Genomic DNA, 24,175 nt, shown 5'->3' with positions numbered 1-24,175 from the left:
TCTAATTGATAAATGTTCGCATTCGCACACTCAAAAAAAAACAGTTGTAAACAAAATAAATATATTCTTAATGTCAGTAGCCACATCAAGATTTAATATTTGATGTCAATATTTATAAATGAAAAGAGATGGACAAGTTAGATATATGATAAAATCATCGAAAGCGGACACAACAGATGTAATTCGATGTATCGATGATGGCATCGATAGCTTAGTATGTGTATGCATTCGTGTAACTACATATGTAACGTGTATCTACACATGATTGCTTATAACGGTTTGTAACTGCGATGAAGGATCCTCGGTTTTCAAGTATAATTCTGCGGACACAAAAAAATGTTTAAATTTACGGAGCTGAATAAGCTGTCATGATCATCACATTTAAATTAAAAATATATTAGTTAGTTGTGTCGTTATTTTAATCAGCAACGTCATGTTCTTAATCCAGAAAAGTAACCTTTCGACTTACCTGATTTCTAGACGACGTCTGATATTAGCGGTCCTCGTAGCTGTTGTGTTCGTGTTCAGTATAAAATACTTGACTTCAAATGAAAAGCTTACAGCTGCGGAGGATATTTTACTGTCCAGCTCAAAACCTCCGCCAGGAAGAACAATTTTTTTTATTGAGAGCAGCTGTAATCGTTCAGATTTCCAGTACAATGTGATTAGTATGAAAACGCATCAGGCCTGTGGCATTGAATCTGCCGCCTTGCATAATCCAAAATTCCAAGTATTTGTTCTGTTTGCCTGCCCCACCTATCGTAACGAATCAATGCCCATCATTGATGCCCTTTTAAGCTACAAAAATGTGCACTTTCGGTCGCTAAACCTGGATCGCTATGCAGAAGATACGCCTATCGCGGATTGGCTGAAGAAGGGCGATCTACTTAAGTCAAGGTTCGAAATTATTTTCCATCATAATTTAGCTACTACTATATACCACTTAGTTATCTGAAGTTTCATCTATCCGACCTACTACGTTTAATAACACTTTATCGCTTTGGCGGCGTCTACATGGACATGGATGTGTTACTGTTACGCAGCTTGGAGGATGAGCCGCTAAACTTTGCAGGTGCCGAGAGAGCAGATAGCATCGCCAATGGTGTTATAGGATTGGAACCCAGTGGCTTTGGCCATCAGCTTGCCGAATTATTTCTGCAGGACTTCCAGGCTAATTATAAGGGCGACACGTGGGCCCACAATGGACCCATGGGCTTGGTGCGCGTATTGTCAGAGGTTTGCGGTACGAAAAATGTTACGCTCATGGTGAATAATCGCGATCGCTGTCAGGGCTTTAAAGTGTTCGATGTTAACGCATTTTACGAGATCCCATGGCAGCAATGGAGATTTTTTTTCCAGCCAGAGACCGCGCTTCTCGTGCTTGGCCGCACTATCAACTCGATTATGGTGCATATATGGAATCACATAGTCACGGAATGGCCCCTTAAAACCGATTCAATCAATGCCTATATGATGTGGGCATCGCAACATTGTCCCAGGGTCTTTGCGGCCGCGGGAGAACTATTTGATTAGGCCAGATAAAAATCCTCACATTTCGTTTTCAATTGATTCCATGGGTATATTCTTTCAGGAATGATGACAAAGTATTTTGTTTTAAAATTATTGTGTTCTCTCTGAAGTGAATAAATTAGGAATAAACATTGTATAATTCAATAGGAAAAGGTTAGAATGCATTGATTAGTGTATTTGAAATTTGCGGAGTTTTGTCATTTGAACATTTGTAAGACATAAGTAAACTTTTTATCGTGTAGAGCAGTGTTAACAAATTCTAATTGCTTTGCACTAAGCCTATGTCATCGTATAAATGATTTGAAAGATGCTAATTTTTATTTGTCATTAAGTTTGTCTTATCTTCGACAGCCCAAAAATGCGTTACCCTTGTAATCAGGTATATATGGTACGTTAAGTTTGAGGGCATAATCGGTCTTGTCTATACATCCACTCTTATCTTAACCCAATTAGTATTATATGTTCTACAAACATTCTAGCCAATCTTGATTTCCGCTATTTTTGGAGCTTATTTAGTATTTAATATGTGGGCAGAAGATTCTAGCACGGCTGTTAACCAAACAAAATTGCAGCTGGTACGGTCGTAGTGTTCCACATCAATGAACACAGGTGTTGATTTAACCTTTGTGTTTTTATACATTTTCCAAATTTTAAAAAAAGATTCAACAATATCATTTATTATAATGAAAATGAATAATTTTACGACGAACTTGGGCAACTTGTTTGGTTTAAGGTTCGTTTCGTTAAAAAATAAGTTCACAACTCGACCTAGTTCGGTAAAATTCGGCTTTCTGCCCTGGTTTTTATTAAATTCAACGGCCTCTTAGAACTAACGCAGATGAAAAAAAGCTGAGTAAATAATAAATCCCGGAGAAGAATGCTCGCGTGTTTGTAAGGTCAGCTAGATTGTGGATCCAGGGTAACAGGGTATACCATACGTAGTTCCAGTTTATCTCCTTCCAGTCTCATAATATCAGTTAATATACATATGTAAATACATATACAAAACTCGGCTTATAGGCGGCTAGTTCCAAAATATAACAGCTAGATACACAGAACATGGTATATATGTTCTTGTATAATGTATACAAATAATATTTACAATTTTTCATGGTATATATGTATATATATACATATATATATAAATGGGTGTGAGGTTTCTTTTTTCTTTCATTTCAAATAAGTAGCTAGCGTCTACAATAACAAAAAACAAACAGCAGACCAAGAAAATGTTTAAATTGACCCAGCTGAAAAAAGCTGCTTTGATCGTCACACGGACCATAATTTTTCTTATCGATCCAATGGTTAGTTAGTCTTGTCTTTACCTTCGCTCAGCATCATGATGTTCTTGAGTCTTAAAAGTAGGCTGTCGCCCTATCTGATCAATAAACGACATCTCGTATTAGTGCTCGTGGTTGCTGTTGTGTTCCTTTACAGCTCAATATTCTTGATCTTAAATGAGAGAAAAGTTCTTTCTTTCAAAAAATTTGACTCAAAGCCTCAGCATGCGGAGGAACCGGCGCCTACAATTATAGAGGATATTCTATTGTCCAGCTCAAAACCTCCGCCTGGACGAACAATATTTTTTATTGAGAGTAGTTGCTACCGTTCGGGATCCCAGTACGATATGCGTAGTATTAAGGCGCATCAGGCTTGTCCCATTGAATCTGCCGCCTTCCATAATCCAAATTTCCAAGTATTTGTTTTGTTTGCCTGCCCCACCCACCGTAACGAATCACTTCCCATCATTGATGCACTTCAAAGCTACAAGAATGTGCAATTTCGGTCGCTAAATTTGGATCGATATGCACAGGATACGCCCATCGCGGATTGGCTCAAGAAAGGCGATCTATTTAAGTCAAGGTTTGAAATTATTTTCCATCATAATTTAGCTTCCACTAAGACTTACGTGTTGTCTATCCACTCAGATATCTGATGTTTCACCTATCCGACCTACTCCGATTAATTACACTATATCGCTTTGGCGGCGTCTACCTGGACATGGACGTCCTGCAGCTCCACAGCTTGGAGGATGAGCCACTAAACTTTGCAGGTGCTGAGAGAGCAGATAGCATCGGCAATAGTGTAATAGGATTGGAACCCAACGGATTTGGCCATCAGCTTGGCGAATTATTTCTGCAGGACTTCCAGGTTAATTATCAGGGCGACGCGTGGGCCCATAATGGACCCATGGGCTTAGTGCGCGTATTGTCAGAGATTTGTGGTACAAAAAATGTTACCCTCATGATGAATAATCGCGATCGCTGTCAGGGCTTTAAAGTGTTCGATGTTAACTCATTTTACGAGGTGCCATATCAGCAGTGGCCACTGTTTTTCGATGCAGAGAAGGCGAGCAAAACGCTGGCACGCACTAAGGACTCCAGAATGGTGCATATATGGAATCACATAGTCACGAAATGGCCCCTTAAGATTGACTCAAAATCCGCCTATATGCAGTGGGCTGCGCAATATTGTCCAAGGGTCGTTGCGGCCACAGGAGAATTATTCTATTAAGCGGATAAATATATAAATATATAATATAAAATAAATATTTTTCGTTATCGTAAATGCTACTTGATTTACACTTAGCCACGCCTTACAATTTTTAAAGATTGTAATTATGGCGTCGAATAGCTGATTTCAAAGAAAATAACTTGTATCTATCTGCAAGTGTTCCTTATCTTTGACAGCCTAAAAATATACAGTTGTTTATTCCATTAAGTTTTGAATGCGTGTGCGTAGTCTACGAGCATCATCGCTCTTACCGGTCTTATTTATAATCCACATCCGCTCAGCTTAACCCATTATCTTCCACATATGCTACAAATTTTCTGGCCCATCTTGAATTCCGCTCAGATTCTAACAAGGATGGAAGCCAAACAAAATTTCCGTTAGTAAAGCTCATTGTTTTAGGTGCGGGTCGTTAGCCTAGTTTTTCACATCATTGAACTCAAGTTTGATTCAACTTTTGGTTCAAAATTATAAAAAATTATTATATTTAGTATAATTGTAAAATACAAACAATCGTTAACTTTATTTCAGAATTTTTCCCTTTCGTGCGGCCACGATCCAACAACTGAAGTGCTTGAAGTATCGATATCATCTCCGATATCGATGCTTCGCGCATATTGCGCTGGGTTGCTAATTGTTTTATTGCTGTACAATATGGCTACATTGTAGAATATGGTTACATTGATTTCACTCAAATTCAGATTCAATTGGTTGTCGATCTTTTATAAAAAAAAAATAATGCCAACCATATTAAGCCAAACCAAATTTTAAAAAATATATGGTTCGGTTCAGCCTTCGGATTAGCGAATTTGAGCATTTGGTTTGGTGTAAGGTTCGGTCCTTACAATAAAAAAATTTAATTCCCGCTTTGCCCTAGTTTGGTTAAAAGCCGGTTTGCTGATCTGGTTTCTATAAGTTCGAATGTATGCAACGGCATTTTGATTATGGATTCAGGATATCTCTTAGAAATATTTATTCTCGTATGCCATACGGAGTACGAGGTTACCTCCTTCACATCTCAAAATATCGGTAAATATAGATTTTGAGACATGGCTTATAAGCCAACTCCAAAATATGAGAGCAAGGTAGACCAAACCTGGTAAGTAGGTTGTCGTATAATATGCACAGATAGTACACACAATTATATGTGCTTGTGTGCTTATGTATGGGGTTTATTTTTCTTTCATTTCAAATATGTAGCTAGCGTCTACAAATAAAAAAAAAAACAATTACGAGTGTTCTAGTTGTGAATGCCCGACTATGGGATACTCAGAGCCAACCAAAGCCCCCTCGCGCTAGGCGCTCGTTTGCCTTAGGATTTATAAAAAAAAAATAAGAAAGAAAAAGTTTAGAGAACTAACTCGGACTAGAACTCGCAAAACCATTTAACCTCATCACCTCAGCCACACCACGTCAAATTAATTAATTCTAGCTTTTTCAACCAAAGATATTTTCTTAAAATAACATAATTTCGATATCCATTTTTAACAGTTACTTGGAAACGTGGCATAATCTCGACTATCGGAAACAAACTTGTACGTTCAAAATTTCTGTAGCTTTGATAGTTTCTGAGCATACTTTATGGGGTCGGAGATGTTTCTACCCGCCTGTTACATACATTTGCACAAAACTATTATACCCCGCTTACTAATTTTCAATGGGTTCTAGCTAGAAAAATGTTTTGTTTAACCAAGCTAAAAAATAGGCTCGTTACATTAAACTTTTATATGACTTACCTATTGAATAGTTAGTTAGTCTCGACTTTAACTTCGCATCAACATCGTCATGTTCTTACGTCTAAGAAGTAGGCTGTCACCCTATCTGATCTATAAACGACATACGAGATTAATGGTCGTGGTTGCTGTTGTGTCCGTTTTCAGTTTAATATCCTTGATCTCAAATGAGAGAACAGTTTTTATAAACATAAAGGATTCTGCAGAGTCCACGAAACACAACTATGAAAAGCCTATAGAGAAAACAGAAGAGGAAAAACTAGACTCGAAGCCTCAGCATGCAAAGACGTTAAGGACGAAATCTCCAAAACCTCAGCATGCGGAGGTGTTAAAGATAAAATATCCAGAGGAACCGGCGCCTACAATTATAGAGGATATTCTTTTGTCCAGCTCAAAGCCTCCGCCAGGAAGAACAATATTTTTTATTGAGAGTAGTTGCTACCGTTCAGATTCCCAGTACAATATGAGTAGTATTAAAGCGCATCAGGCTTGTCCCATTGAATCGGCCGCCTTGCATAATCCAAATTTCCAAGTATTTGTTTTGTTTGCCTGCCTCACCCACCGTAATGAATCAACGCCCATCATTGATGCCATCATAAGCTACAAAAATGTGCACTTTCGGTCGCTAAATCTGGATCGCTATGCACAGGATACGCCCATCGGGGATTGGGTCAAGAAAGGTGATCTATTTACATCAAGGTTTGAAGTTATTTTCTATCATAATTTAGCTACTACCTTGACTTACGTGATATCCACTTAGTTATCTGATGTATCACCTTTCCGACCTACTTCGATTGATAACACTATATCGCTTTGGCGGCGTCTACCTGGACATGGACGTCTTGCAGTTACGCAGCTTGGAGGATGAGCCACTAAACTTTGCAGGTGCTGAGAGATCAGATAGCATTGGCAATAGTGTTATAAGTTTGGAGCCCAACGGCTTTGGCCATCAGCTTGGCGAATTATTTCTGCAGGACTTTCAAAAGAATTATATGGGGCACGTGTGGGCCCACAATGGACCCATGGTGCTAGTGCGCGTATTGTCAGAGATTTGTGGTACGAAAAATGTTACCCTCATGGAGAATAATCGGGAACGCTGTCAGGGCTTTAGAGTGTTCGATATTAACGCATTTTTCGAGGTGAGATTTGACGAGTGCATACTGTTTTTCGAGCCGGAGAACGCGACTGAAACTCTGGCCCGCACTAAGAACTCGCGAATGGTGCATACATGGAATCACATAATCACAAGGTGGCCCCTTAAGATTGATTCAAAGGCCCCCTATATGCATTGGGCGGCACAACATTGTCCAAGGGTCGTTGCGGCCACTGGAGAGCTGTTCTATTAATTCATATAGAATATCTATATATTTGAAAAGATTGATGAGGCTAATGTTTTCGGTGGCTTTGAAATATTATTTTGTTGTATAATGTATTCTGTCAAGCAAATTTAATTTATTTTTCCCCCCTTTAAGGAAATGAGTATTTTGTGAATAGATATGAATGTAAATTTTGGGGTTTTTGCACTGTTGATTTCCATTAAAACTTTAAAACATATATACACGTGGAATTCATCAATAAGCAGAATAAATGTGTGCATATGCTGACATTTGCTGTCATAGGAAATATTCAATATTGATATTCTTGATTGTTTAAGCCGACTAAGTTGGTAAAGTGTAAGTAGGTAGGAAATTGCTTATTGATACAGCTGAACATTCCGATTGCCACGCTTTATTCGCAGAGATGGCAGCGTCGATAATAAAATTGGGTCAGATTATTTAAAAACCTTTAGTTTTAGAGCCTAAATCGACAACTTTTTGGTAACTATTGAGTTGAAGTCTGTTAACATTTCACTTTTATTGTTCCCAAACTTGTCAAAAAGTCACTTAAGCATGAATATTCCTTGAGCTTTGGATTGACATACATTCGGATGCAGTTTAATTACCCTGAAAATAAAGCTCGGCAAATAAACACTGAAGTTATTCTAGAGCAAATACTCCATAGTGTTCATCTAGGGGTTGAAGCAGCTGAGCATACAGCATAACACGCGAAGATTGAGGCTTTTTATACCCCTGTTGAAAGTATTATAATGTTGTGATTAAATCTGTAAAGCATAGAAACAGACATCTCCGATCCTTTAAGGGATATACATTCTATATAGCACCATCAGAAGCAAAGCCATACCCGTCCCGTTTGTTTCTATTCAAACTAGTCTCTCAGATTTAAAGCTTTCGTCTTCAAACTTTTCATTGGTCCGTCTTACTGTTGCGGGCAGTACATATGTCGGTTCCGGCCGAATGAGACCACTATATTATATAGCTACTATAGTTCAAAGTTCAAACTGGCCGTTGATAAGTTTCACTATGCTTCTTACATATATGCAAAATCTTATCAACTACGAACCAATGATCTGACGATATCCTTTCTCGATTCGTTGTTTATATATATGGATTTATAGATTATTAACTGCTTGTAACGGTTTGTTACAGCATTTAAGCTTGTAACGTCGACAAATAGGAAACAGCCAAGTCGGTGTGTTTAAATTGACCCAGCTGAGTAAACTCTCATGATTGTTACATCGAGTTGTAAAATGTTTTGCCTATTAAATAGCTGGTCAGTCTTATTTGTACCCTCCGCCAGCATCGTCATGTCCGTACGCCCAAAAAGTAGACTGTTGCCTAATCTGTGCTATAAACGGCGTCTGTTGTTAGTGGTTCTCGTTGCGGCTGCCTTAATTTTCAGCATAATATCCTCGACCTCAAGTTGGAGAAAAGTTCGGACAGAAATTAAGGATACTCCTGCGTCCACGAAACACAATCATGAAAAGCCTATAGAGAAAACAGAACGGGAAAAATTAGACTCAACGCCAGAGCATGCGGAGGTGTTAAAGATAGAACCTCAAGAGGAACCGGTGCCTACAATTATAGAGGATATTCTTTTGTCCAGCTCAAAACCTCCGCCAGGACGAACAATATTTTTTATTGAGAGCAGCTGCCATCGTTCATATACCCAGTACAAAATGAGTAGAATTAAGGCGCACCAGGCCTGTCCCATTGAATCTGCCGCTTTACATAATCCTAATTTCCAAGTATTTGTTCTGTTTGCCTGCCCCACCCACCTTAACAAATCACTTCCCATCATTGATGCCCTTCTAAGCTACAAAAGTGTGCACTTTCGGTCGCTTAATCTGGAACACTATGCACAGGATACGCCCATCGGGGATTGGGTCAAGAAAGGTGATCTATTTACATCAAGGTTTGAAGTTATTTTCTATCATAATTTAGCTACTACCTTGACTTACGTGTTATCCACTTAGTTATCTGATGTATCACCTTTCCGACCTACTTCGATTAATAACACTATATCGCTTTGGCGGCGTCTACCTGGACATGGACGTCCTGCAGTTACGCAGCTTGGAGGATGAGCCACTAAACTTTGCAGGTGCTGAGAGATCAGATAGCATTGGCAATAGTGTTATAAGTTTGGAGCCCAACGGGTTTGGCCATCAGCTTGGCGAATTATTTCTGCAGGACTTTCAGAAGAATTATGAGAGCGATGCGTGGGCCCATAATGGCCCCATGGGCTTAGTGCGCGTTTTGTCAGAGGTTTGCGGTACGAAAAATGTTAGCCTCATGGTGAATAATCGCGATTGCTGTCACGGCTTCAGAGTGTTCGATATTAAAGCATTTTACGAGGTGAGATTTGACGAGTGCAAAATGTTTTTCGAGCCGGAGAACGCAACTGAAACGCTGGCCCGCACTAAGGATTCGCGAATGGTGCATACGTGGAATCACATAGTTAGAAGATGGCCCCTTAAGATTGATTCAAAATCCGCCTATATGCAGTGGGCGGTACAACATTGTCCAAGGGTCGTTGCGGCCACTGGAGAATTGTTCTATTAATCCCATCTGGCTTACTCATGTTTCAGTTGTGTTGTTTATGAGGATATTGTTAATGATATTATTTTGATATAAGTCAGAAGTTAAATATACCTCTTGATCGTCGAAAACTTTAATACATAAGTGCGTATATATGTACAGTTGCAATCGCCGCATTAATCAGCTGTTGGTTGTCTGCAACTGCAACTGCAGGTAATTTAAATCTACTGCGCTGCTACTAATTCACTTATCGATATCGATAGTTGTACACAACTGGTAACAATACCTTAAACTTTTGAAAAGAATGCTTACAAAAAACCGACAATTAAACTTAAGCGAAAAAAACAATAACTAAAACAATGGTTGATAATATTTACATTCAACATATGTTGTATGATTAGTGATTCAATGCAATATGTAAATAAATTTTTATCGATGGTTCCATAGGGTTGAGAGGCAGCATAAGAGCAGATATTGAGTACAACAGCGTGTTAACAGTTAACAGAGTTATACCATAAATATGTCAAATAATGATTTATACAAATATACTGAGGCCAAAACGTAACTTATATATACTGATAAAATGAATAATCTAAAACGATGGACAAATTCAAATGATTACAACATAACACAAGTTTTTAACATTGTAAAACTATAACAGAATAGTAATAGGGAAACAAACTTAATAACATAAATCTGTTAAGTTAACATTGCATAGTTAGCATTGCATAGTTAAATCGTCTTTGCACAAGTACCAATTGCTGCGTCGGAAATATTGGAGATTTAACTTTTTTAAAATGCTATAAGCAGCGGTGAGTGTGCCTAATACATTTTACATTCTTCGCGATTGTAAGAGCAGTGCTTCATCTGTGCAAATTGTAAATTTATGCTATGTGCACATTAATATTTATAAATGTTTCAACATATGTGTATTATGGCTGTGTGCGTTTGAGTTACTGCAAAAACGGTTGATTTTGCCACAAAGGGCGAAAAACAGAACGAAGTACATATGTATATGTGTATATGTATATACTAAGGCCCCATCTTAAACTCCAGCTGCTTAGTTTCGGGCTGTTATGAAAATGCTGCTGGGTCGATATTATACTAGAACATATAAAAAACTCACAAATTCATACAAACTGACCCTTAACACTTGACAGAAATGTAAGACGCACTCAGTTACAAATTAAGAGTCTAGCTTAATTTTGTGAATGGTTTTTCTATTTCATTTGGCGTCGCTAACGTGTGTCGTTTCACCTTGGTGTGCGTGTCAATACAAACACACATTTCTTATTTGTACTCTGCTCATTAGCGGCTTTTCAGACGTCATTTATATACATATATACACAGACAGACAGAAAGAGACATCTTTTTATAAGTATGTAATGTGTATTTGTTTGTGTTCGTATATACCAGTTAAAATGTACATATGTATATGAATTATTTTTAAAACTGTTGTTTTTCGACCTGAGACTGTTTTACATACAGTTGCACTTACAAATGCACATGCGTATGCATGTATATTCTCGATTCTTGATTATGTAACTTTCTCTATGGACGCAAGTCAAGTAGCTAAAAAACTAATGTAACGATTTAATAAATACGTGTGTATGTACATACATATGTTTTGATGAATGGCTCTTTAAATGTATGTACAAATAAATGTGTAAGTCGCCGACGCTCGTCGTTTTATACGAACTGTATTGCTGCAAGCTGATAAGCCATCTTTTCAGAGATTTATACTCGATTTCAATGGCATTAAACTTCAACTTAATAAAAGAAAAGAACAGTTTATTACTTTAACGTGCATAAGAAAATGTACATAGGTACGTGCATATGAATTTATATTGTATGTTCATGTTTTGCTTGTGCTAATTTAATTATTATCTCTCATTTGAGTCTTTTTTCGCGTACATTGCGCATTATTTTTTTTTTTGTCATTTAGCTAATTTTCCTTTTGGTACCCTGTAGCTATAAAAAATAAGTAAAAAGTGTATAACATCTCTACCTACTTGTGCAAGAGTTTTAAAGCTCTAACTTATTGAAAAGGCGAAAAAGAAAAATTTGTTTTTACGATATATCAATATCAGGATGACAGGATGCTTGTTTTGTATCTTATTTATTATATTTTGTGTTATATAACACATAAACTAGGATGGAGTACAAGCAACAGCGAGTATTTCTTGGTGGCCAGAATAGATTATTTTCTTAATTTCTATTTTTATTTTTAATACCCACCAATTAATTAAATATTATAAATTTACCAATTTTACAGGGGCTTTCGTAATTCTATATTAAAGTGTCCAAAATGTTGTTCTGAAAGATAAGAATTTTTAATATAACGAGTCTTTTATGTAGAAATTATAATTTATAATTACTGTGTAAACAATAACGTTGTGTGGCTAAGATAACACGTAGTGCATTGTTGTTCTTCTGCAAGGGTATTTAATCTTCCGCACTTCAAAGATAACCATTCTTACTTGGTTTCCGGTGTATCTATAAGTTTTAGGCTCAATGCCAAAAATGTTATTGATGATATAGACAAAGAACATATTTGAACCATCCGAAAATTTTTTATGATATGGATTGCTAAATACTGTACTTGTGTTTTTATATATGTACAGTCTCTGAATAGAAATCAACACTTAACTAAAACCATTTATTTATGATAGAATTTATATTTTCGTCCACAGGTGTAATATGCAATCGCACAATGACACACATATAATGCCATATAAGTTTTTGAGATTACACACGGAAAAATGGAAACAATATCCAAGATCTCCCTGATATTGGCTGCATTGTTTGTTAACATTGCGGTCGCCGCCAATGCGGCAAATCAACTCGGCTGTATCACCGCGTACAGCCCAAGGAATGTCACGTTGCAGACGCAGGGTAGAACCATAGGAGCCAAGGGAACGGGAGCAGTAACGCCTCGAACATGGCAAGAACACGAATTCTCCCTGCTGGGTTACAAGTTCCATTTGCCGTTTGTGGGTCATGCTGTCGACTCGGATGTAGACGATGGTGATAGTCTCGATGATGCCTGGCTCCTAGATAATAGTGCACAGCCATTATACACCAGACAGGAGGAATTACTAGAACAGGAAAGCTCCGAGCAGGGTGATCCTGACAACAGCATTATAAAGCTTAAATGTCAGAATACGAGCGTGACAGAGATCAATGCCCAGTTGCTGTTTAATCGCCATATAAACTATGAGCAGGTGACACTGATGCATGTACCAGGCAATCCTGACGAATCACTGAAACTGCAACAGTACGAGAGCATACGGCAATTTAAATGGATGCTTAGTTCACTGCAGGACGACATATTACAGCGACTCTTTGAGCAATATGGGCAACGTTTTGATACTGTCGAAACGTTGGACTTGAGTGAGAATCGGCTGAGCTGCATCCACTGGGCGCAGCCTCAGGCCATGCGCCGCCTTAAAGTACTTAAGCTGAGTGGCAATCGTTTAGCCAACTGCAGCCTGGCCGAGCTACAGCATATGAATCATCTGTTGGAGCTGCACTTGGATCGCAACGAGCTGCGGGCACTGCCCGTACACTTTGTGCATCAGCTAAGCGAGCTCCGACTGCTGAATCTTACCGATAATGAGCTGGCCGAGCTGCCCCGCAACATATTTGAGGGTGCACTGCAGCTGGAGTTGCTGCATCTGGCCGGCAATCGGTTGACCGTTTTGCCCTTCCAGCTTTTCCAAACGGCGCGTGAACTGCGCCTGTTGGATCTCAGCAATAATCGCTTGCTCTCGTTTCCTGACAACTTCTTTTCACTCAATAATCAGCTGCGCCAGCTGCAGCTGCAAAGCAACCAACTGCAGTCCATAGGCAAGCACAGCCTGTATAATCTTCGGCAGCTGCGACATCTGGATCTATCACAGAATGAGCTGGGCAGCATCGATCGCAAGGCCTTCGAGTCGCTGGAGCAGCTTGTGACACTCAATATATCTGGCAACAAACTAAAGCTGCTGTCCTCCATTATATTCCAGCCACTTGGAGAACTGCAGCAATTAGACCTTAGTCGAAACCAGTTCAAGCAATTGCCCGATGGACTCTTTCAGACGCAACGCAAATTGGTGTTGCTGCGAATCGATAAGACCCCGCTGCAGCAGCTGCCCAATTGGATATCCCGTAATGAGGACTACGTGGATGGGCAAATACTACAACGTCTGCGCTATCTGTCTATGCAGCAAAATACGCAGCTCACCCAGCTGCCCGCTACGTTGTTTGCCAATGTGCGAAATCTGCGTGAGCTGCTGCTGGCTGACAATAGCCTGTCCAAGCTGCCGTCACAGATTGGCAGCCTGACGCGTCTGCAGCGTCTGAGTGTGCGCGGCAATCGTCTGGGCTCGCTGCCGGAGAGCCTCAAAGAGCTCAACAAGCTGCAATATTTAAACATCTTGGGCAATGAGTATATTTGTGATTGCAGCATGTACTGGCTCACCGGCTGGTTAACAAATGCGACGACCTCGTTGCGACGGGCAGCCATAACTGCTAATCGTACACTTGATTTGTATGAGCATATTGACAACCAGATTGATGCACTCAACTGTCAATATGGCTATCCCGGGGACATGTTACGCGTGCTTAGCAATCTCAACTGTAGCGTGCCCGTTGTGGTGCAATCCTCAGAGCCCAAGATGTACAGGCTACATGCAACCGCCAAGCTCGAGTGCATGGTCTTCGGTAGCCCAACCCCGGATATTATTTGGGTAAGTCACTGGGTTCATATTTCAACCTGCTCCAACAATTGGTTTACTGTTTGCAGGTGACGCCACGTCACAAGATTCTGCGTCATCACGCCGATCCTGACAAGCGACCCATCATCATCAACAGCGATAAAGAACATCAGCCCAGTAAATTTGAACTTTTCGCCCTGACGGACGACAGCAACGCCCAGACATTGCACATAAACATCAGCAGGCAGAAAAGCACTGTGGGTCAGCGTGTGGTGCTCATCGAGAATGGCTCGCTGCTAGTGCACAATATATCACGCGGCGACAGCGGCCTCTACACCTGCTATGCCTTTAATGTGATGGGCAATGCTTCGGCTGGCATAAGGTAAGATCATAAAAACGATATTCATTTTCAGGCCTGCGCACCTAACAGTCATGCGTCTTCAAATTTAATTTGCATTTCCTTAGTTTGATTTTTTAAAGTATATTTTAATAGCACCATTTGTAGACCCAGCTATACTGGGATCTATTGACAGTGACAAAACAGAGGTCCACCCAAGCCTTAAATTACTTGTACTAAGCCATTAGGCTTATAAGAAGAACCTTAATCTGGTAAGACCATCCCCAAGAAGTGACCCATTCCTTGCTTAACTTTGAACAAATCTGGGAAGCAGGCATTTCTGCGATCAGTAGATCAAAACTGTTTTTTTGGTACAACCAGATGGACTCTAGGTTTGCCCTGTTTGTGGGAGTATTGTGATAACTGTGATAGAGCCATGTTTACCATAGAGTTAGTTGCGTATCTACCGGATGCTGTGCATATAAACCTACTGAAAGGAGAATGTCAAGACGTATTCCAAAACGTTGTTATATAAAATTTGTCATATATGTTGAAAGTATTTTTCGTTAAATAAACTTATTACTAAGGAGATGCAAATTATGTTGTTTTATCCCAATAATATACGTTGGACTGTATTTTGTTTAATAAGCCGAAGTTGACCGTTTGCACCCTTTGTATTTTGTTTATCAATGATTAAGTTTACATTACATTTAAAAGGAAAACTCACCAGAAATAAAGAAATGACATTTTAGATTGCTGGCCAACACGTTAATAGATAAATATTTTTTCTAAGGTTATAGTTTTTAACTATCAATCATACTTTAAAATAACACTTGCAAAGAGTTCGGCTAATACAAAAAACCCGGATCCTCGATGTTCAGGGCTGGATCACTTAGATGCAGCTACATCAATGAATATAATTAATTGTACATATTATTAATATTGTTATAACGAGTATGGGATTTAGTTATAAACTATTAACCTATCTTTTCAAATAGCATCGTCTTGGAAAACTCTACATCCTTATACTAAATTGGGATTCGAGCCCGAATTCTATTTCTTCAGTTGCCTGAATGATGGGTCATCAATCGCGGACGGCAGATTTGTGTATTCATTTTAATTAGAAACAACAACTTTAATAATTTTAACCTTAGTTAACGTGTCCCACGTGATGGTTTTTAGCGTTCCATATCAAAGATAACTTAATTATTCCTATTTCCTTCACAGACTTTACATCGATCCAATTGTATTTTATCGTGTCAAAATCGAGAGCCTTCTGGCTGGCACACTGCTTGCCACGGCATTTTTGATGCTCACACTCCTGGTGCAAGGATTGCGCAGCTGCCTGGCTAGATACGGTGTCTGCGATCGTTTGTCCTGTTGTGCGAATCGGAATAAGAAGTCACCAAGATCGCGGCAAATTTACGCAATGCTGGACAGCATTGAGAGCTACAAGAGCCAGCAGCTGGAGCGTTTGCGTGAGAATTATGCACAGCAGGTGCATCGTATACGGGAGAATTGCGCACTGCAGGTCGAGTGGATACAAAGCAGCTACACTACGCAGGCCAAGCACATAAAGGAGTTCCGCGACATGGGCTCCAATCATCTCACCGCGCTGAAAGATCAATACTGTGATCAGGTGAAGAAGGTGCGCGATTATTCCACCGGCCAACTGAGCTGGGTGCGAGAGAACTATGTCTTCCAGCGAAACAAAATCCGCAAATTCAGTGCGCATCAGGTGTTGCGACTACGCGAAGGCTACAAGTATCAGCAGCAGTCATTGAACAAAGTGCTGGAAAATCTGCCCAGCATCTACTTCGAAAACTGTCGCAGTCGCTGCGAGGAGGATATTGTCGAGGGTAAGTATCGGTATCTATTTTTGTGGTTAGATGAAATAAATATTTCGCTGTGTTTTCTTTGCAGACATAGACTGTTACTTAAAGAGCCAAATGGAGAAGGAGTTGCACATACAGAAAATTAAATCACGTCTGATGGTCGCTAACAATTCGGCTAGCAAGGCTTCTCTTTATTATACGCCGCCAGAGGACGATCTATTCCATCGCTCTCAGCTGAACCTGCAGACTTCGCCAATACACATCAACTATATTGACGAGAATCTGGATCATCAGAAGTTGGAGTTGTACGACTTTAAAATAGATCCGCAAATGTTGCTCTTTAGCAAATCAGAACTATATGTTAATCCAGAAGGCGCGAGCAGCAGTCAGGCAGCTGCCATGGCAGCTTTACTTGGTTGCAGCATCGAGGATAACAACCAGAATGCGCAACTTTTGGAGGAGCGTGTTAGTCATGTGGAGATGACTAAACTGAAGGATGCAAGTGATGTTAAAAATTCCAAATCGTGTCCTGCTATTTATAAGATATCCAAACAGCAAGATGGTAGCACGCTGCACGAGCTGCTCACCGAAGACGGAGCACCACATCAGATGGTGCATCTCAATCCAGTCGACGAGTCGACATTGACGACGTTGCATATGCCCAAGGAGAAGCTAAACATCGTCGTGGATGACAGCGACGAAGACGAAGACGAAGGCCGGTTATCTAAAGATCGGATGAAGACAGAACAAGAAGATTCCAATGCGGCGCCGGCGCCCGCGGTAGCCGCGTGCGACTCCAACAGCTTCCCTGACAACTGCTGTCAATCATCCTATCAGCCGGCCAGTGCGCAGCCTGCTTACAACACGTAGAGATTTTATTAATTTTTAAATATGTTATTAGAGTAAAAGCACACAAATACAAAAAAAAAAAAAAAAAATTGACGCTAAAAACACATTAAACAAAAGTTAATGTTTAAAGTGTGTAAAATGAAAATGCATCAAACAATAATTACGTATAGAGTTAATTAGTGAAACTTAATGAATTCAAATCTAAACATCAGATGGATTAAACATAAATGAAAAAAACAAGTCATACGATTTAAACGATAGTGAAATTTAAAACTTTGAATGTGCTCGTGTGGAGAAGGTATCATCAATAATGTCAATAATACATGAAAAGCCCCCATTTGTGATTTCATCAATAACATATGAAGCGAATTATTTATAGAGAGCGCATTAAATCTACATAGAGTCAGGCGTATTTTAAAGAAAATAAAAAAGCAAATTTTATTCAAATTCTGAAAAGGCAAATAAAGCAAAAATATATATATATATATACACAAATATATTTCTGACTATTAATCGAAATCTCTGATAAGCGTTCTCGTTAGGAGTGAGCGATATTTATTAAATTTGAATTAACGAAGGATTGCCAAAAAAAAAATGTATGCTATATACTCGATTTTAAAGGTATCCAGCGTCTATTCAGATAGACAGTTGGATATGGCTGTCATCTCTGCTCTTGATTTTGATCAATATATATGGCTTATAAGATTGGTCAGGGTCAAGAAAATACTTGGGGTTGGGTGACAAACTATATTATAATTTACATTTTTTTTTCTAGCACGTTTAATATCCGTAAAGGGATTTAGTCCTTTTTATTAGGAGCTCAGTACCTTTATAACATTTTTAAGACGCACAGAACAAATTGAATTAAAGATCGCCAACAGCTCTCTAACACTACGGGTTGGGGCACTCGGGCTGTTTGAGCACTTCAATGGCACATGGGTTGGCATCGATTTTGCATACTTCGGTTTCAGATTCAACTTCACTAAGATCATAGTCGCACTCGCAAGGGAAGCATTCCATTTCACCCTCCTCGCCCTCGCCTTCGGCTTCCTCGCCCTCGCCATAGAAGCTGATCTTTTCTTGGCTTTGAACGCTCGGCTCTGTGGTCAACGAACATACAGACAGCTCCGAATCGGAGATGGGCAGTGGTACCGGCTCCTGAGGCAGTAGAGAATAATCATAGACAGCGATCTCCTGGGCAAACCACAATGTGGGCTTCGGCTCTTCAATTTCGGCCTCCTCTTCTTCGATATTTTGGTTGAATTCGTCCTCGGCAAGTTCCCCGGAAGATCCAATAGTTTTGAATCTATAATCGGCCGGCAAAAAGAAGCCAAGCAGCATATAGCGATTGTCAAAACTGAAAACGGCAGGTCCTGTGGGATAGAGATTGTCCCAAATACCATGCAAGATGGTGCACTTGTCATCGTTGCCAATGTACATCTCGAAGGGTCCCATGCGTACATTAGAGTGCCAAGTGGATTTAAGGCGAATTGTCATGCAGCAGTTATCCTTGTCGGTTTTGAAACTGTAGATGCCAACACCATGACGCTGGCCCTTATACCAATCACCCGAGTAAGTATCCCCACTAGCATAATTGTAACGGCCCTTGCCGTGCTTCAGATTCTTGCGCCAGTTGCCTTCGTAGACGGAGCCATCGGGATAAATGAATATGCCGCGGCCACAGCGAACACCACAGCGATATTGTCCGTAATAACGAGCGCCATTCTTGAATACATAAAGACCGATGCCATGACGACGGCCCTTACGATAATTGCCATCGTACTGATCGCCATTTGGCAGAATGGCCCAGCCGCGTCCATGGCGATATCCTGCCGCATTGCGTCCACCTATGTATTTCTGTGGGTGGAAGTTGCGAATGGAGTATGTAACCAGGACAAACCAGGAAAGTTGACAAACGGTGTGCACCTACGCCAATATTTGGTCCCTCGTCCTCCTCGTCCGGAAATGAAAGCTCCGATTCGTCGGACCCCTCCGAAACGCTCATAATATAATTTTATTAGATATACTTCGCGTCGTATGAAATAAATTTTTCGTACGTAAACTACGTTTGGGAACTGTATTGTATTCACATATAAACTACGTTTAAAAACATGCGAAGCAAACGCTTACTATGTCTCAATGGCATAAAAGAAATTGGCCAGCGGATATCGGATGAATAGAGCCAACAGCGTGCACAGCACCTGGAAGCCCATCAGCATTTGGGTGGCAACGCGCTCATGTACCGGCCCAAAGACGACCAGTACAAAATTGATAAGCGTGAAATTATTGGTTATGACGCGTCCATCGGCCAGCTCCTGCCAGCTGATCAGACGCAATAGGCGCAGCACTGTGACCATTAGGCGACCCAAACTGTTCAGTTCCTTCATGCGAAACTCCGTGGTGCTGATGTGCAGCAGATCCGTTTTGGCATCGTATTTGGGCAGCCGATGCCTCGGACAGGGCACAAAGTGAAACAACTGCGGCGTCGAGTACAGAAAGTTGATTATCTGTGGCAGAAAGAAGAGCAACAGTGTTTTGCTAAAATGGCCCAAAATGCCAACAACGGCAAAGGACATGCCGGCAAAATAACAATAGGTATCGCCCACAAACACCTGAGATGGATATCTGTAAGCAAAAATAAAACAATATGAAAATTAACAATTATTTAAATTAATTCGACAATTATTATGTGGGGTAACATTGGTCGCTACTTGAAATTTTGAATGTGTAACGGCAAATACAAAAATCGTATTTTTGATGAAAATTTACAACTGTAATAAGTCTAAATGTGAACGTATTTATATTTCGTTTTTATTGATTAAAAATAAAAATAAAATGATAATTTTTGTTACAAAATATACTAGCTTGAATTTATATCAAGAGTAAAAATAATACTGGTATGTTTACTATGGTAGTCTAGAAGGATCGAACGATTTTGGGGCTAAGCTCGAATAAAAAAAATTAGTTTACTATAAAAATTGTACCACTTTGTACAAGACACAGTACATGCTTCGGTACATTTGCCAACATATGGCAGACGTGACCGTCAGAGTACATGGTTAAAGAAAAGAGGTTGGAGCTAGGCCAACAGCGGCAGTGTTAATAACGAGAACGAACGTGACGTCACAATTTAACACTGGGCAACCGACTACTTACAAGAGAATACACACAACGGAGTAGAAAATAAACAATCATTTAAATAGTAAATTCGTATACATAGAGAGAACGCAAAATTATAACGAAAATATGTTAAATTTCATGGCGTTTGTTTCGTGCCCAAATTTGAACAGCTGAGAGCGCAGGCATAAAAAGAGAAACACCGCAAACGTCAGCTGTGCGGGTGGGCAGCAATATGTGAAAAGTGGGTGTGTTAGTTGGAAAAAGCAAGAAAACTCAAAAACGCAAAACTCAAATAAGAACAAAAAATAACCATGTACAGTGTATAGTCACAACAACTCGCAATGGCCAGGAGTACAGGTCTGAGCCAGACACTTGCAACCGGCGGCGGCCGTCTGGCGAGTACCAAGAAACTCGTCCTGTGGTCTGTGGTGCTGGTTCAGGTGTGTTTCATTGGCTGTATTTGGCTGCTGCAGGCTAATCATAGCCAGCTGCAGTTGCAGTCAGGCAGCAGCAACAACAACAACAGATTGGAGCTGGAGCAGGGCCGTGTGCATTTCGTGCGGCAGGCAAGAAACGTAAAAAAAGCACAGAACCAAAACGGGACGCCGCATTGTCCGCAGAGCGAGAACATTAATCGGTATCAGCAGGATTTCTTTCAATTGAAAACCGATCAATTAAATCGGTCCGCAGACTATTCTATGCCGGCATATATGGATCTGGGGCTAGCGTCAACGTTGTGGTGCTATGGCGAAGGCACACTAAACGAATCCCGGCAGGCAGGACGAAACAACGTAGACTATTTAATGTCGCAGCCGCAGTGTCCGTGTGCCAGCGGCTGGCATGGACGTGACTGTGGACAACCGGAAATTATATGGCGTGCACTGATGACGCACAGTCGCGCCAGCAGACGTGGCGGCAATGAGGCGCCACTGAAGCTGCACGAGGCGAGCAGCACAACATTGAAGCGTCTTTACTATATGCTGAACCTGGGCGCCTGGGAGCACATTAATATGGAGCTGCTGGAGCTGCAGCTGCGCACACTCATCAAGGTTGTGGACTGTTTTCTCATCTACTACTATGTGAGGGACAGCAAAGACAGACTGACACGGCGCACGCTCGTCCGCCAGTTGGACGCTCTACCAATTCCCAGTTACCTGCTGTATCAATGCGAGAGTCAGAGCCATGGCAACTGCAGTGGCGCAACTGCCTACAGCTATTTTCATCACCAGCTGTGGACGCTGTGCGGTGTGCAAATCCAGCCCAAGGATTTGCTATTGTTTGGCCATGGGGAAACTGTTTATGCGCCGGCTGCTTTGAAATTTCTCAAATACTTTGCAAGCGATGTGCTGCCGTTGCGCTTCAGGCTGAAGCATAATGTGTACGGGTTCTACTGGCAACATCCGCAGCGCACACGCCTGGATGGTGTCATTAGCTCCCTGGTGCATATGCACAGCGTCCAAATGGATCCGCAACGACTGGAGCGTCAAGCGAGCTACACGCTGGGCGATCTCAATCACTATGGCGGCTGGAGCTGTGAGCTCTGCATGCCGTCCGAACAGATTGTTCACATGCTGACAGCCCGAGCAGCTGGCAGCCACAGCGACCCAACTATACGAATGCCCAACGAGACGCGTAGTTCACGTATTGATGCAGCCTACATTCAGCAACTGATGGGTGCCGGCATGCTCTTGGATGGACGCACGCAGTTGCTGCGTCTGCGGCAACAGAGCGAGAAATATTATGCGCCGGAGACGGCGTTGCTGTACAGCAGTCAATTTGGACAATTGCTTGTCAATTTGTATGATACGAATACGCTGGATGATGTGCAGGAGGATGAAGACTAAGACTAACATCTATTGTCCTATTCGGCTAGCTGTACTCGTAATATGTATATGTGCCTGCTTTCCCAATCATCAAACGAACTTACATCTTTTTACTTTAAGCTAAACATATCGTCATCTTTAATCTAATCGTATATCACGCTCTGATTTCTCATTAAATCAATTCAAAATTTAGTATCTCAGCAGGCAGAGAGCGCCGACAGACACGCCATCTGTGATAAGAAACTAAACTAGAAAGGAATTTAAAATGATTCTCAAATTTCATGGAATTTGATGTTGTGAATTTAGTTAAAAGTACGTAAATTAAGTATGCGAGTTCTCGACACAAACAGATTCGTTTGTTTTATGAGTATATATTGATAAATGTTGACAGGCAAACTAATTTCAGTATTTATTAAATAAATCATAAACAAATTTGATCCAAACCCAAACTTTTTCTTCTAGGAATTTGTGTTTTTAAAGTAAGGACAGGCTGGAAAATACCAGCGATTAATCTTGTATTTAGAAGAAAACTAAAACAACAATTATGCTGGAAGTTGTTGTAATAAATCAATTGTTCAGAATTTTAAACAAGGTAGATAAACGTTCAATTAAAAAAATTTGTAGGTGCGTTCTTTGATGAAGTAGGAAAAAGGTTTTTAGGTTTATGAAATAAGTCACGATCTTCGCGGGTTAAGACTGATTTCAGCTAGTTTTGCACTTACCTATTAAATTTCCACAAAGCCAAAGAGGTAGCAAAAAATGGTATCATAAAATACAGTGAGAACTGATGTGATTCCTCCTGATGACCCAGACTCAGTTCGATAAGGTTAAACAGCAATACTGAAGCGGCAATGATAAGGGACTGGCCCACCTCCAGGCCATTGATGCCAGCGAGTATGTTGATGGCATTGGTACAGAATACAGCCAGACTGCCCATGAAAATGTAGTAGAGCATGCCTATAATCAAATTCGTTATTATATCGAGAATAAAGGCGTATTCATATTTGTACCAATATTAACAGACGTGCCAAAGAGGCCGCGCGCAAAGTTGGGCATCATGACCGTGGTGGAATTGTAGTTGACATAGTAAACCATCAGCAGAGGCAGCGTCGCTATGGTGGGCAGCAGGAGCTTGTGCCGCCAGCGCAAATCGAGCACATCGTCGGCAAAGCCAAGAAAAATCATGCAACATATTGATAACAATGCGGCAATGAGCTCCACGAACTGTCACAAAAGATAACAATATAATAATTAGTTTGCCTCTCATTAATGAATCATCATAAATCACCTTATTGTGCGGAAAAGTTACCGGCTTCCCACCAGTAACTGTGTCCATCGCGGCAGCCTCATCGAACGCAAATGGTATGGGTATAAAGAGGAACATTGAGATCAAGAAAACGCAGCCAATAATGACACCATAGGACTCGGGTCTAGAAAATGGAAACTCAGCATTTAATGGGAATTCATGAATAGGTAAATGACTTCACTTACACCTGTGGCTTGTCCTTTTTGCACAGATCCTTGCCGCACAAATTTGCCTTGATGAACATCTCACGAAGGCGGGGTATCATGCGTACCGTCATTAGATATGCACCCACGGATATGGCACCGTTTATTGCAATTGCCGCCGTGGACATTTTAGAGGCCGTTGTTGCGCTAATTAGATTATAGTTGTTTGCAAATTAGTTGCACCGGCTACAAGTCCGGGGTATTGTGTTTAAGTGTGGATTTGAATGCACGCAAAGGTGATGGGTTATCACAAAATCATTATGCCGAATGTTAAGCAAGTGGTGGGCGCAAAAGTACACGCAATTTGACGGCAGCAGATAATAACAAATACAGCTGATCGGAGGGACAGCCAG

General features: G+C 40.6%; 8 protein-coding genes and 1 long non-coding RNA gene across 14 annotated transcripts; 6 read left to right on the top strand and 3 right to left on the bottom strand.

Annotated features, from left to right (window-relative positions):
- Window positions 1-384: 384 nt before the first annotated feature.
- LOC135430478 (lactosylceramide 4-alpha-galactosyltransferase-like) lies at window positions 385-1,669 on the top strand. Its single transcript, XM_064685162.1, has 2 exons — window positions 385-897; window positions 948-1,669. Exons 1-2 carry the CDS (start codon window positions 434-436, stop codon window positions 1,531-1,533), a joined length of 1,050 nt encoding a protein of 349 aa, XP_064541232.1. The 5' UTR covers window positions 385-433; the 3' UTR covers window positions 1,534-1,669.
- A 15-nt stretch (window positions 1,670-1,684) lies between these two features.
- On the bottom strand, window positions 1,685-10,010 carry LOC135430479 (uncharacterized). Of its 4 annotated transcripts, none has more exons than XR_010436619.1 (5): window positions 9,764-10,010; window positions 5,778-5,867; window positions 3,440-4,037; window positions 2,810-3,379; window positions 1,685-2,724 (listed from the first exon to the last, which is right to left on the bottom strand). It is a non-coding gene; the product is annotated as an uncharacterized LOC135430479 (long non-coding RNA). The 4 variants fall into 4 exon arrangements; XR_010436617.1 differs by having other exon boundaries at window positions 1,685-2,982; window positions 3,058-3,379; window positions 9,764-10,009; XR_010436618.1 differs by having other exon boundaries at window positions 1,685-2,982; window positions 3,137-3,379; window positions 9,764-10,009.
- LOC135430477 (lactosylceramide 4-alpha-galactosyltransferase-like) lies at window positions 2,740-4,098 on the top strand. The gene is made up of 2 exons (XM_064685161.1): window positions 2,740-3,393; window positions 3,459-4,098. Exons 1-2 carry the CDS (start codon window positions 2,870-2,872, stop codon window positions 4,042-4,044), a joined length of 1,110 nt encoding a protein of 369 aa, XP_064541231.1. The 5' UTR covers window positions 2,740-2,869; the 3' UTR covers window positions 4,045-4,098.
- LOC135430424 (lactosylceramide 4-alpha-galactosyltransferase-like) lies at window positions 5,890-7,120 on the top strand. The gene is made up of 2 exons (XM_064685089.1): window positions 5,890-6,473; window positions 6,535-7,120. Exons 1-2 carry the CDS (start codon window positions 5,890-5,892, stop codon window positions 7,118-7,120), a joined length of 1,170 nt encoding a protein of 389 aa, XP_064541159.1.
- Window positions 8,394-10,218, top strand: LOC135430475 (lactosylceramide 4-alpha-galactosyltransferase-like). The gene is made up of 2 exons (XM_064685160.1): window positions 8,394-9,026; window positions 9,088-10,218. Exons 1-2 carry the CDS (start codon window positions 8,419-8,421, stop codon window positions 9,671-9,673), a joined length of 1,194 nt encoding a protein of 397 aa, XP_064541230.1. The 5' UTR covers window positions 8,394-8,418; the 3' UTR covers window positions 9,674-10,218.
- A 97-nt stretch (window positions 10,219-10,315) lies between these two features.
- On the top strand, window positions 10,316-17,865 carry LOC135430474 (leucine-rich repeat protein soc-2 homolog). Of its 3 annotated transcripts, XM_064685158.1 has the most exons (6): window positions 10,318-10,461; window positions 12,343-14,382; window positions 14,439-14,731; window positions 15,914-16,545; window positions 16,610-17,019; window positions 17,077-17,865. In XM_064685158.1, exons 2-6 carry the CDS (start codon window positions 12,412-12,414, stop codon window positions 17,389-17,391), a joined length of 3,621 nt encoding a protein of 1,206 aa, XP_064541228.1. In that variant the 5' UTR covers window positions 10,318-10,461; window positions 12,343-12,411; the 3' UTR covers window positions 17,392-17,865. The 3 variants fall into 3 exon arrangements, with proteins under 3 accessions (XP_064541229.1, XP_064541228.1, XP_064541227.1); XM_064685157.1 differs by having other exon boundaries at window positions 16,610-17,865; XM_064685159.1 differs by lacking the exons at window positions 15,914-16,545; window positions 16,610-17,019; window positions 17,077-17,865 and adding an exon at window positions 14,843-14,894 and having other exon boundaries at window positions 10,316-10,461.
- Window positions 17,866-18,149: 284 nt separating this feature from the next.
- On the bottom strand, window positions 18,150-19,460 carry Rsph1 (Radial spoke head protein 1). Its single transcript, XM_064685104.1, has 2 exons — window positions 19,301-19,460; window positions 18,150-19,227 (listed from the first exon to the last, which is right to left on the bottom strand). Exons 1-2 carry the CDS (start codon window positions 19,373-19,375, stop codon window positions 18,262-18,264), a joined length of 1,041 nt encoding a protein of 346 aa, XP_064541174.1. The 5' UTR covers window positions 19,376-19,460; the 3' UTR covers window positions 18,150-18,261.
- Alg7 (Alg7 dolichyl-phosphate N-acetylglucosaminephosphotransferase) lies at window positions 19,434-24,149 on the bottom strand. The gene is made up of 5 exons (XM_064685103.1): window positions 23,805-24,149; window positions 23,602-23,743; window positions 23,324-23,537; window positions 23,036-23,270; window positions 19,434-19,995 (listed from the first exon to the last, which is right to left on the bottom strand). The coding sequence occupies exons 1-5, from the start codon at window positions 23,948-23,950 to the stop codon at window positions 19,500-19,502; spliced, it is 1,233 nt and encodes a 410-aa protein (XP_064541173.1). The 5' UTR covers window positions 23,951-24,149; the 3' UTR covers window positions 19,434-19,499.
- Mgat3 (beta-1,4-mannosyl-glycoprotein 4-beta-N-acetylglucosaminyltransferase) lies at window positions 20,556-22,756 on the top strand. The gene has a single exon (XM_064685101.1). The coding sequence runs from the start codon at window positions 20,832-20,834 to the stop codon at window positions 22,332-22,334; it is 1,503 nt and encodes a 500-aa protein (XP_064541171.1). The 5' UTR covers window positions 20,556-20,831; the 3' UTR covers window positions 22,335-22,756.
- Window positions 24,150-24,175: the final 26 nt, after the last annotated feature.

Source organism: Drosophila montana, unplaced genomic scaffold (genome assembly GCF_035044405.1).
Source record: "Drosophila montana isolate Dmon_TW-CO22-7 unplaced genomic scaffold, ASM3504440v1 contig_3013_1, whole genome shotgun sequence".
NCBI classification, from domain to species: domain Eukaryota; kingdom Metazoa; phylum Arthropoda; class Insecta; order Diptera; family Drosophilidae; genus Drosophila; species Drosophila montana.
Note: the sequence above shows the minus strand (reverse complement) of the source record. Positions and strands in the feature narration are given on the sequence as shown.

Bases quoted from the DNA above. Each gene is read 5' to 3' on its own strand.
- LOC135430478 (XM_064685162.1), top strand. From the start codon at position 434: ATGTTCTTAATCCAGAAAAGTAACCTTTCGACTTACCTGATTTCTAGA. The intron at 898-947 runs GTTCGAAATTAT...TATACCACTTAG, and splicing joins GGCGATCTACTTAAGTCAAG to TTATCTGAAGTTTCATCTAT.
- LOC135430474 (XM_064685157.1), top strand. From the start codon at position 12,412: ATGGAAACAATATCCAAGATCTCCCTGATATTGGCTGCATTGTTTGTT. The intron at 14,732-15,913 runs GTAAGATCATAA...TTTCCTTCACAG, and splicing joins AATGCTTCGGCTGGCATAAG to ACTTTACATCGATCCAATTG. The intron at 16,546-16,609 runs GTAAGTATCGGT...TTTTCTTTGCAG, and splicing joins CGAGGAGGATATTGTCGAGG to ACATAGACTGTTACTTAAAG.
- LOC135430475 (XM_064685160.1), top strand. From the start codon at position 8,419: ATGTCCGTACGCCCAAAAAGTAGACTGTTGCCTAATCTGTGCTATAAA. The intron at 9,027-9,087 runs GTTTGAAGTTAT...TTATCCACTTAG, and splicing joins GGTGATCTATTTACATCAAG to TTATCTGATGTATCACCTTT.
- Mgat3 (XM_064685101.1), top strand. From the start codon at position 20,832: ATGGCCAGGAGTACAGGTCTGAGCCAGACACTTGCAACCGGCGGCGGC.
- LOC135430424 (XM_064685089.1), top strand. From the start codon at position 5,890: ATGGTCGTGGTTGCTGTTGTGTCCGTTTTCAGTTTAATATCCTTGATC. The intron at 6,474-6,534 runs GTTTGAAGTTAT...ATATCCACTTAG, and splicing joins GGTGATCTATTTACATCAAG to TTATCTGATGTATCACCTTT.
- Rsph1 (XM_064685104.1), bottom strand. From the start codon at position 19,375: ATGAGCGTTTCGGAGGGGTCCGACGAATCGGAGCTTTCATTTCCGGAC. The intron at 19,228-19,300 runs GTAGGTGCACAC...TTCCACCCACAG, and splicing joins ACGAGGGACCAAATATTGGC to AAATACATAGGTGGACGCAA.
- Alg7 (XM_064685103.1), bottom strand. From the start codon at position 23,950: ATGTCCACGGCGGCAATTGCAATAAACGGTGCCATATCCGTGGGTGCA. The intron at 23,744-23,804 runs GTAAGTGAAGTC...TCCATTTTCTAG, and splicing joins AAAAAGGACAAGCCACAGGT to ACCCGAGTCCTATGGTGTCA. The intron at 19,996-23,035 runs GTAAGTGCAAAA...TTTTGCTTACAG, and splicing joins GCTTTGTGGAAATTTAATAG to ATATCCATCTCAGGTGTTTG.
- LOC135430477 (XM_064685161.1), top strand. From the start codon at position 2,870: ATGATGTTCTTGAGTCTTAAAAGTAGGCTGTCGCCCTATCTGATCAAT. The intron at 3,394-3,458 runs GTTTGAAATTAT...CTATCCACTCAG, and splicing joins GGCGATCTATTTAAGTCAAG to ATATCTGATGTTTCACCTAT.